A 12127-nucleotide genomic window follows, 5' to 3' on the forward strand; every position below is an offset into this window, starting at 1 on the left:
ACACGGCTCACCATTGTTTGACGGTGAGTTTTTGTAGTCCAAAGGAAGGACTCACATTAATTTCTTGGGCATTTAGTCAGAGGTTGACGCTGGCATTAAGTTCATGATTGGCAATATATTATACTGGATTGTCTGTTAATATCGACGGTTTCTGCTAAAGTATTCACACTGAGGGACCCCCTATATTTAAGGACCCCTTATTATCCTCATTTTTAAACATTGATGTGTAGGCAATAATTTGAGTGCATATTTGGTTTGTTTTATGTCCTTTAAGTTTATCTATTCAAATCTTCTTCATAATTTTTTTTTGTTACATTTATTTTTTTGTTGTTGCTTTTTTTAAACATTGATGTCCAGGCAACAATGTTGGGTAAAACCTATTTAATTTGAAATCCTTGCGACCATAAAAATTTAGCTACATAAATAAAATTACAGTGGACAAGTCAAGTTGCCTATCAAGAAAATCCAAAGTATCTACTTACCAGGTTTTTCATTATCAACAAGGATTTCAAACTTATTTATAGTTTACATGATTTACAAAGAGACTGTTTGATTGTTGAGGTGTTTTTTTCTCATTAATGGTGAGTGAAGACGACATACCCCAGTCAGTGTCTGAGAGGTGCATGTGTTGTTTTTCGATTGATCTCGGAAGCCCATCAGTCGCTATGAGCTGACATACAGAACCGGAATATTAACGTAAATAATTCCAACAGCACCTGACTCTGATAAATGGTCTGTTTGTGCATTTTGCACATTTTAAGCTCACCTGACTAAAATAGGAAAATCAATGAGCAAATTCGTGGCCCGTCCTTCTGTATGGTTGTCCGTCCGTCCTTCGTCAACATTTGCTTTTTTGACACATCTTCAGAAACTAGAAGGCTTTAGGAGTTGATTAATCTGATTTACAAGAAAAGTGCCCATAAAATTCTGATCCGATTTCTAATATGGGTTGCATTTTCCAGAATTGGCCATATTTTTTCAAGATGTATTGAAATTTGGCATAGGGATAGTTTAACATACATGTTCCATTTTTTGGCAGTATGGTGAATTTTGACCTTGTTCAGCCTTTACAGCATCAGCGTTAGAAATTGGCTCTAGTCCTATAGTCATTGCGAAATGGCCCGATTGTTAAGGTATGATAAGGACAAGTGGACATTTCTCCTTTTCAAAGGTTTTGCAATATGTGCTCATTATGAGGACTTGTGGACTAAAACTGCTAGTTTCTATCGCTGAGCATGAAAATGTTATCATGAGCAATAAACATCAATGTATCTCCCACCCTACGGCGCTCTAGCCTGCCGTCCTCTTCATCAACTTAACTGCATGCACTGGGGATCAATGGCAAAAGGTTTTGTGTACAGTTGCCTTGGAAACCAATCTTGAATTAATTTGAAGTTAATTTGGAGGGCAGTTGGTAGGATGGTCCAGTCAACATATCACCCTCCAACATGAGAATGTTGAAACAAGTTCAAACAGCCCCAAATTGTCCACAAATTCCACAACATTTGACAATTTGACTGGTGGGTCAGTTGCCCCATGGCTGGTCAAAGCCAAAACAGCCACTGCTTTTTCCTCCACGGCTATTTTCCAAAGAAGGGTAATTTGAGATATGAGATAAATTTTGCATTTGAGAAAAAACCCTTTCTGTTGGTGAATAATACATTTGCATTCATCAACTTTCATTACTTTTAATATATCGCATACTGATGTATGATTTTTGTAAATAGCACAACATACCCTGAATCAGAGATTCAGATAAGCTGTGTATTTGCGTAAAATACTCCCCAAACATATTCAAAACCCAATTACTTTCAATTATCTTGTGTACAAAATGTATGCATTAAAGGAAAAACTCAAATGTATAAGAACAGTACGTATAAATATCCAATGAACCTTTTTCAGCATGCGTACAACAGAGCTAATTTCCGAAACACAATTACGAGCTAATTTACATTCTGAGTCAAGCCTATATATTTAGAACTGTTGTATACATCTAAAACATTATTTCAGTTTTTTTAAATCTTAAAATGTTCAAAAAAAAATGGAAAAACCCAATGGAGTGATGAATGGATGAGTGAAATAATATAGGTCAAAGTTCGTGAAAGATGACACAGAAATGGATGTCCACAGATCTTTGGTCAGCGGGAGCAAGAACTTAGGTCAGATTGTAATGCAATTAGCTGTCATATAGCTTGAACACTGCAACAAACAAGCAAACAAACAAACAAACAAACAAGTCCACTGAAATGTCATAGAGCTTGTTCCCTTGTTAGTACGAAGCTTTGTGTTCTGGGGGGACTGGTGGCCCAGTAAGACGACGTAATTCTTTGTGCAGAGATGCGTCCCTTAAGAGTGCAGCAAGTCTGTGATCATAGGTTCGAATCCCAGATTTGCCGTGGTTACGTTACCAGGTTTGTCAGTTCATACAGGTGCTCATGAGGTTCACAAAAAGGGTAAACGTCTATGACGTGCTTTCCTCCCAGACCTATCTGACACGCTGTGTTATACTGTAAAACGTGAAATTAATGCGAGCGTGAATTAAATGCGAAAAATGCGAGTAGTCTTTGCTCGCATTATTAAACATCGCTTTTATATCAACAATAAGACATTTTGGATAGCAGAAATAACAACTTAGACATACGCTGAAACAAACAACTATGTATTCCACATCAATGTTTATTGAGCAGCACTTGTTACAAGTATATAAACAATGTGATTCAAACACTAATTACATCCTGTGAATTGTCACTGCTGGGGTGAAGACAAGCGTTCTACTCACTCATGTCATCACTGATCACACCTGCAAGTCCAGACAGACGCCACCCAACACGGTGTCTTTGCTCTTTGCGACTGCATCAAAGGCCGACACGAGCCAGCGCTCACGTATTGTTTTAGCTGAAGTACTCTACTCAGCACTAATAAGCGGTGCTATTTGGTGTGTGATTGGATTAGTGTAAGGTTGGATTAAGGTGAGGATTATCCTGTAAACCTGACAGGACATTTTGTTTAGATATAAATCCACTGATGTTTGAGAGGAGGGTGTGTCGCATTCATATTGAGTTGCATTTTAGGCTAGGGGCCAGCGGTCAAATTCTTTTGGAGACGCATTAATTTCCCGTTTTACAGTAACTATATTGTTCCGAGCAGTGTTTATCCAAACTCCCTCACTCACTCTGGTGTTCTCTTCCTTTCAGTCCATCTACTCCCTATCCCCCTTCCCCTTCCCCCAGCTGAGCGAGCTGCGTGAGAAGTACACGTACAACATCCGCCCCTTCACCAACACCGCCAACACCGGCAAGAAGGGCGGGTCTCGTGTGGCCAAGAATGTTCTGTACAGTGACGAGGATGACCTGGACGATGAGGACATAGAGGCCATCACCTGCTTCCAGGGCTTTGTGCCGCAGGGCATGAAGGGAAGGGGTAAGTGAATTGTAGGGGTACACGATACAGGTACCTCACGATACGATATGTATCTTGATTTTGCGGTCGATATGATAAGTATCTCGATACAGCAAAAACGACCTTTTATGCGTAAATTTAAAAGCAAACTTTTTAATTACATATAACATTCACAATTATGTGTTCCAATCACTATCAGTAGATTATGTTGTAAAATAAAAATACTTAGAAAAGGTTGATTCTGTTTATTCAAACAAGGGTCAGAAAGTATGTATCGTATTTCGCATGTGTCAAATTCAGAGATTATGACATTTCGATTCGAATAGAAAAATCAATCGATACGGGTACAAATGGATACCGATTTCAATAAAAATATAAATGTACATGTATCTCCTATCATATCGTGACAATTATCTACCGATGCATCGGTACAATTTGTGAATCGTGACATCCCTAGTGAATTGTTTACAAGTTTGTGTAACATTGTGCAAAGGCATTAGAGCAAAGTGTTTATTAAAGAAGTTCATGCTAGATGATCTCGTTTGCATATTTATCGGATCATGATACCAAGTTTATCCAATTAATTTATCACATGGGTAACAATATCCATTATATACTACTTAAAAGAAGTTAAAGAACCCTACATTCCTTGCTACTATAAATATTCTGTCATGCCATCGGGTGTTCTTTAACTTTTTTGAGAGGTTAACATTCACATACTCACTCCCACGTGTGAAGATCCAGCTCAGCATCGGTCTTCAGCAACCCATCGGGAGGTCGGGCTCGCTGACTTGGGTGATGCATGTCATTGCATCCAATTACATAGATCGATGCTCGTGATGTAAATCAACCTGTGACGGTTCCGGGGTAGAATAGGTCTTCAGCAACCCAGGCTTGCCGTGAAAAGTGACTATGCTTGTCGTAAAATGCTACTAACGGGATCGAGTGGTCAGGCTCGCTGACTTGGTTGATGCATGTCATGGATCTCAATTGCTTGGATCGATGCTCATGATATTAATCACTGGATTGTCTGGTCCAGACTCCATTATTAACAGAACGCCATCATATAGCTGGAATATTGCTGAGTGCGGCGTTAAACAACAAACCAACCAACCAACCAATCATGATGTAAATCACTGGATTGTCTGGTCCAGACTCGATTATTTACAGACCGCCATCATATAGCTGGAGTGCGGCGTTACAAACAAACAAACAAACAAAGATCACTCATTCCCTACTGTCTGTACCGTTTCAGGTGATGGTGACTTGGGTTCAGGGTCAGCCGACATCTCAGCCCTGGGGCCGGGGGCCTATGGCATCCACCCCGACGCCCAGGGAGCGGGGCCAGTCTACATGGAGAGGATGTGCACAGACATCGGCAGTCTCCAGAAGCAGTACGAGAAACTGCGACTAAGACAGAGACAGGCACACATCATTATATCAGGTGAGCAGAAAGTGCTGCTGAACATTAGGCCTGGGACGAGTCCTGATTTACTACCCGGGTACCCACACCCCTATTACCCGACCCTACCCGGGTACCCACACCCCTATTACTCAACCCTACCCGGGTACCCACTGTTGGTTTCAAAAGTTAGGTACAAAATGTCTGATTGGGAATAGTTTGACAGTAGTCTGAGCAAAACTAAAGTTTTATCTATTTTCAAATATATGTAAGTCTGAAGGAATGTAAAAGGAATAAAAAATGTCAACAACAAAAACCAAAAAAAAGTCTGAAGGAATGTAAACATAAGTGACTTGTGGATTTTTTGTCATGAAACAATATATCACGTGACTAGCCACAGGTGCGGGTAGTCCACAGGTAGTCAGGTGGGTAGCCTAGTGGTAAAAGTGGTTGATTGTCACGCCGAAGATCCGGGTTCGATTCCCCACATAGGTACAATGTGTAAAGCCATTTCTGGTGTCAACCGCCGTGATGTTGCTGTAATATTGCTTAAAGCGGCGTAAAACCATATTCACTCACTCACTCACTCCTCCCACAGTAAACACTGGGATACAACTGGAATATTGTTCAATGCAGAGTTAAACTCAACTCACCCACTCACTCAGGCCCTCACTCTATCATCTTAGATAGATATTTTGTTCATATTGGCAACACTGGTAAAATTACAATTACATCGAGTTTGACCTATTTGCCCAGATTATGGTCTTCGGTTTGTCAGCACCATACCCATGCTCGTGGGTTTCACAAAAGCTCTAAATCCCAAAGGCCTGCATCACTTCAGGCTTTACTCCCGCATTAAGCTCATATAGCTCGGGGCGGTTGGGTAGCCTACTGGTTAAAGCGTTCGCTCGTCACGCCAAAGACTCGGGTTTGATTCCGGACATGGGTACAATGTGTCTGGTGTCCCCTGCCATGATATTGCTAAGAGTGGCGTAAAACAATACTCACTCACTCACTCACTCACTCACTGATATAGCTGAAATACTGTTCAAAGTGGCGTAACACAATACTCACTCACTCACTGATATAGCTGAAATACTGTTCAAAGTGGCGTAACACACAACTCACTCACTCACTGATATAGCTGAAATACTGTTCAAAGTGGCGTAACACAATACTCACTCACTCACTCACTGATATAGCTGAAATACTGTTCAAAGTGGCGTAACACACAACTCACTCACTCACTGATATAGCTGAAATACTGTTCAAAGTGGCGTAACACAATACTCACTCACTCACTGATATAGCTGAAATACTGTTCAAAGTGACGTAACACACAACTCACTCACTGATATAGCTGAAATACTGTTCAAAGTGGCGTAACACACAACTCACTCACTCACCCTTCTATGGGGAAATGGGGGTATGAGGGCGTACATTGCTGTTCCTCTGACACTCAAGATGAAGATGAAAAAAAGACTCCAGATGAAAATGTAGAGTTAAGAATCAAGCAGTGTAGAACAAGAATACAGTCACATTTTCACAACAAAGACATGAAACTTCTTCACTTTTCGTAATAGTGAGTGAGTGAGTATGGTTTATGCTGCTTTTAGCAATATTCCAGTGGTATCTTGGCGTGGGACATCAGAAATGCTGTTTGCAATAATAATTCAGGGTAACTTCTTGCCCCTTCATCAATGCAATCAATAAAAGCCGGAGTAAGGCTAAAAAAACATAATAGTCTTGGTTCTCAGGCACTGCCCGCATCATTTTAAAGTCTGCCGAACGTTTCGTTTTTATTTCCTATATCCTAATACTTAAAAAAAATGTTATCCAATATACTAATTACCCGGAAGTTTCTTCCCTTTACATGCACACTGCTTTACTGCGCGTCTTGTGTTAAGGTCATGGCGGCAATAGGAGTTTGTATGCTTGTTTATGTAGGTTGTCCCTTTCCCAGGTTGATGGTAAACAACTGTTTATTTGGTTACATGCTAGTTTGAACAAGCAAAAAATAAAAACCACCCCTGCCCACACTATATTTTCAAAAATGATTGCATGAGAACCAATTCTTTTATATATTTTTTAAGCCTAAAAGTTGGAAGACTTTATGGATAGCAATTTCTTCACTGTTTTGACAATATTTCTTTCCTCTTTATAATTACAAGCAATGAAAAAGTTTTATTACGTTGTGTACTTCAATGGGCGGTCAGGTAGCCTAGTGGTTAAAGCGTTCGCTCGTCACGCGGAAGACCCGTGTTCGATTCCCGACATGGGTACAATGTGTGAAGCCCATTTCTGGTGTCCCCGCCGTGATATTGCTGGAATATTGCTAAAAGCGGCGTAAAACAAAACTCACTCACTCATGTACTTCAAACTTCTAAATCAAAGACTATTTTGACAATTTTGCTATTTTCTCCATCAGCTGCCTCTGCAAGACAGACACCAAAGCCAAAAGCAACCGTCTTGGTCCCCAAGATTGAAAGCCCGCTGGCCATGAACCACCTGTTTATAGGAAAGCATGCTGGAGGACGCAACAGACTGGTAGCCGAGGGGCCCAAGATTGTCTCTGTGTTCAACCACTGCGAGAAATATCCTCAACAGGAAGGTCCAAACAGGAGGGAAAAACGTTCCAGTTCTGCCAGCTCTGCCAAATCGGAACCTAAACGTGAAAGCTTCAGTAGCTGTGGCACGCTGGAGGATATGAGCGAGGGCGTCAGTCGGGACAGAGAAGGCAGTGAGGGCGAGATGCCCTTGTCAAGTCCGGATATTATGCAAGGGGAGGATCTGGACTTGTCCCAGTTTGATACTTCGGGGAGTATTGAGGAGAAAACTGAAAATGTTAATAATAATGCCAGTGTTGATATGGTCAGTGATGCAAGACCAGTTTCTAGTGATTCTGTGGATGGGAGGATGGTGGCAGACGTCCATCATGTCGATGCGGTGATACCTGCTGATGCAGATGCTGTGAACTCCGGTGCAGATTCGTTACCCAATGGAGCAGACGTCGTTTCGGGCTCAAATGAAACACTTTGTTCTCAGCCAGACATCACAGTCAGTGACGCGAGAACAGATTCACTGACTTTCGACCGAGGCGTAATGAATGATTCAGTAACAGAAGACTACCCAGGAAGCAGATACAAGAATTCAATTGATAAGGAAAATCTGAAAATGGACAGATACTCCCGACCTAAACCGGATCTTAGGTTAAAGTTCAGTACAAGGAATTCCAGTACATCAGAGTCTGACACTGGTCCTAGTCCGAACCAGATGCACACTGACATGCTCACCAAATTTGTTTACATTGCCAGTAAACAACACAATAACAAAACAAAAAGCTCAAGATCGTCGTCTTCATCGTCACAGTCGACTACACCTACCACTCCGGATGTATTCAATTCAGTCAAGCCCTCATCCCCAACTAAACCGTTCAAGCCTTTCCCCATGAAACAGTTGAACTCGAACCGAGCCAAGAATGGACTCAAATTGGGGCTGTACACAAGCTCTACCTTACAGCAATTAGAAAAACAAGGGAAGCGATCTCAGGGGTCTTTCTTCAAAGTCAAGAATGCTTCATGATGGAATGGAAGAACAGAGCAAGTCTACAATGGTAAACTACTCAATAAAAGTTAAGCACCACCCGATTCTTTCATTTTACTATAGTAAGCTTGAGAGATTAACTATAATAATATGAAGAATCCGGTGATCCTTAACCTTTTCTCAGTAGTATACAATGTATAAATGATGCTGTGGCTGAAAGTTATGTTGAAGTTCCATATATCAGTAAAAACTACATATTTTCCAATGCAAATAGATTTGGAGAGAGAGAATGCTTTCATGGGTGACTGATAGCAACCATATTGGATATTTCAGGAAGTTTGAACATGGGGATTTTTTGTGGTGGCATGAAAGATTATTGCAAGACTCAGCGTGTTGACAGTAAACAGCAAAATAAATCAAGATTGTATTAGTACCGGTACTTTACTGGTTTTTCTATCATCTGTTTTTCATTTCATTACAGGGATTGGGCAATTTGTACATTTGAATTAAAACATTGTAAATATGATCCAATAAATGATTGAATGCATATGATATCCAAGAGCCAAAATTTCAACTTACATTTGGGACAATCAGGGAATTTCATACAGTTCATCTTCTTGGTATCGCCTGCTTGTATAGACTCCACATTGTAATTCATTCGCATCATGTAGGGTCCTGGATTAGCCGATTGTTTTTTGTGTAAATTACTGAGTAGTCTATTTTCACAATCTCATTAAAATCAGATCTTAGTCCTTGTTCCGCTAAACAAAGATCTGTTGACATCCCATTACGGGTCCTGTCAGACTAACTTGCGCAAACTTTCACTGACCAATGAAATGACTGACAAGAAGTCGACATTAGCCAATCAGAAGGCAGCTTTCTCGTGCTTTACGGCACTAATTTCAAATTGGCCACTAGGCTTCAAAACATATTTTGACAAATTCTCGTTTAAAGATTTGAAACCTGAACAAAAGAACATTCTGGAATGGCTAATAGATGGCCTAGATTGTATGGATTCAGTTGTTAAGCCTGTAACTATCGTTCAGAATACCCAGTGTTAAAGTTTTCGAGGTTGCATGAATAGAAATCACATTCCGACTGTCACTTTCATGATATGGTAAGCGACACTCTGATTGGTCGGAGGAAAGGTTGTTCTGACGTGACCCCTAATCGGATGTCCTCAGATCCTTGTTTGGGGTAGCGAGAACTAAGATCTGATTTTAATGAGATTGTCCATTTTCATTATCGTTAATTTATACATGAATGGAAGGCCTGATGTTTCAGACAGGATATAATCATGACAATAACATGTTTTCTCATCGAGGGAAGTGTAAATATGATATCAAAAGAATGTTTGTCTTGATAATGGGAGTTTATTGATATTATTTAAGACAGGAGCTATCTCTCATGTATGAAAGATTTAAAAGTTGAAATGCCAGAAAAGCGAATATGGAATATTGACAAATCTAAGTGTTAATCGCCCATGTATGAAAGATTTGAGAGGTGAAATACCTGTGCAAAATGGTCTGAGTATTTCAAAGTATGATTGATAATTTGTTAAATCTATTCACCTTTTGAAGTTATATGATTTACAGAAACTGTTTATCCTTAATCAGAACCTAATGATGGGTGAAGGAATCTTGTATTAGGTTCTATGTATTTGGGAACTTTGCCGAACTAATCAATCTGGGATCATGTTTTTTTTTTTCGTAATACAGCTCAACATCTTCTACTTTATGTTCCAAACAAATTTTCTTCTCCAGAAAAATGTCTTAAAACTGTTATGAATTTGTTTAATTTATTTACATTTGATTCAGTTTTGCAGGAAACAGAGAAATGATGATTGTTATCCTCTTTGTAATGCATGAAGTTAGTGATAACCATGGCAACATTTAACAAGTGTACATACTATATACATGTAAATTGTGTTAAGTGTTTAAAACTACACAATGAAAATTGCAGAGCCAGTTGAAAGCATATATTTTCTTAAGGTGTGATGGGTGAATTATTGAATTGATGAAGAGGCATCAGGAATGAAGATGGCAATAAGATAATAAGTTTTGATGAATGAATGAATGAATGAATATGTAATGGTACATGACATATGGAAAATATATAGAGCATTTCAAACTTGAATAAATGTGTCTGTATGTCATGTTATTCAAACTCTGCTGTGTCAATGTTGCAAAACAGACATAATCTTGACTTTTCTCTGCACACACCATTACGACTGGTTCCTTTTAAGAAGAAGTATTTCATCAAAGGCTATACTTGAAGTACAGAGGGAAAAGTTCAACAACAAAAAACTTCAAAGTTGAACAAAGGGAAGTAACTCTTTGATAAAGTAACTGCTTGCCAACAACTCTCCAATGCTGAATTTTTTTTCATTTTACAGCGTTAGAAATTGGCACTAGTCCTATAGTCCTTACCAAACTGCCCAATAGTTAAGGTATCATAAGGACTAGTAGAAATTTTCCCTTTTTAAGGGTTTTGCTATATGTTATCATTATAAGGACTAGTGGTCTAAAACTGTTTGTTTCTAACCCTGTTTTATATTTACTTCAAGGAAGGTTACTTAAAACATCTATGTACAATGTTATCATTAGTTTTTTCTGGTTTTCCATTACTGTTAACCAGGTATCAATAAAAAAAAAAAGGACTGAAGAAATTTATAGCTGCACACCAATAAAAGTATGTTCTTTTTTTACCCATATATCTTAGGCATGATAGTATATAGGTCATAAAAAATATTATTTTCTTTGTGCACAGCTATGAATTTCTTTGATTGGCCTGAACTTTATTTATATTGCAAAGTAACAAACAGAAAAGAAACACTTGTTTTAGAAAATCTGTTGAACTATCCCTTACTGTACATATACTAGATAAGTACCTATATTGGTCTACGTTAAACTGTAGAGCTGTAGTATTGATATCTGCATATTATAAATTCGAAAGTCTTGTTTATTGAGTTTATGGTGACATATATTGTTGAGACATAAAATTATGAAAGCTAGAAGAAATGTATGTTCAATACTTTTCTTTTCCTTAATATTTTCTTCTGTTGATATTTAAATTGTGCAATAAGTTGATGTTTTCAAATCAACATGTTGCAATGAAAATTCATCCCGCTATTAACAATCAGATGTATAGCTAACAAACGCTTCAAAACAGTTGATAATTTTAAGATTGTGATGATAAATTTGTAGCTTACAGGAGCAATTCTTCTCTGTCACCTGTGGCTGATTCTGGATAAGAATATCGGTCCCCTGTGAGTAACGGGATCGGGTGGTCAGGCTCGCTGACTTGAGTGACACATGTCGTCGTATCTCAATTGTGTGGATCTATGACCAATCTTATTAAAATCAGACCTTAATGCTCACTACGGTTTAACAAAGATCTGAAGACCTCCCATAAGGGGTCGCATCAGAACGACCTTTTATCCGACTAATCAGATCGTCGCTTACAAGATTAGGAAAGTGACATATTTTGAAGCGTAGTCGCCAATTTAAAATTGGTGCCGTAAAGCATAGGAAAGCTCCCTTCTGATTGGTCAATCCATTGGTCGGTCAAAGTTCGTGCAAGGTCGGTCTGAGGGGACCCGTAATGGGATGTCCTCAGATCTTTGTTTAGCAATAGCGAGAACTAAGATCTGATTTTAATGAGATTGATCAATTTTCTTATAATGTGTCAATCACTGGATTAACCAATCTCATTAAAATCAGATCTTAGTTTTCGCTCCCATTAAGGGTCATGTCAGAGCGACCTTTCATCCAACCAATCACA

The 12127-nt window shown here is 39.1% G+C and overlaps 1 protein-coding gene across 1 annotated transcript in view; it reads left to right on the plus strand.

Annotated features, from left to right (window-relative positions):
* LOC139445320 (TBC1 domain family member 30-like) overlaps nucleotides 1-11821 on the plus strand; it is a 130660-nt gene extending 118839 nt beyond the window's left edge. Inside the window, exons 9-11 of the mRNA XM_071226442.1 lie at nucleotides 3195-3420; nucleotides 4655-4843; nucleotides 7230-11821. Coding sequence (XP_071082543.1) covers nucleotides 3195-3420; nucleotides 4655-4843; nucleotides 7230-8383 — 1569 coding nt within the window. The 3' untranslated portion in view covers nucleotides 8384-11821. The remainder of the gene's footprint in view (nucleotides 1-3194; nucleotides 3421-4654; nucleotides 4844-7229) is intronic.
* The last annotated feature ends 306 nt before the right edge of the window (nucleotides 11822-12127 follow it).

Source organism: Haliotis cracherodii, unplaced genomic scaffold, assembly GCF_022045235.1.
Source record: "Haliotis cracherodii isolate W230 unplaced genomic scaffold, xgHalCrac1.p SCAF_6, whole genome shotgun sequence".
In the NCBI taxonomy this organism is placed as follows: domain Eukaryota; kingdom Metazoa; phylum Mollusca; class Gastropoda; order Lepetellida; family Haliotidae; genus Haliotis; species Haliotis cracherodii.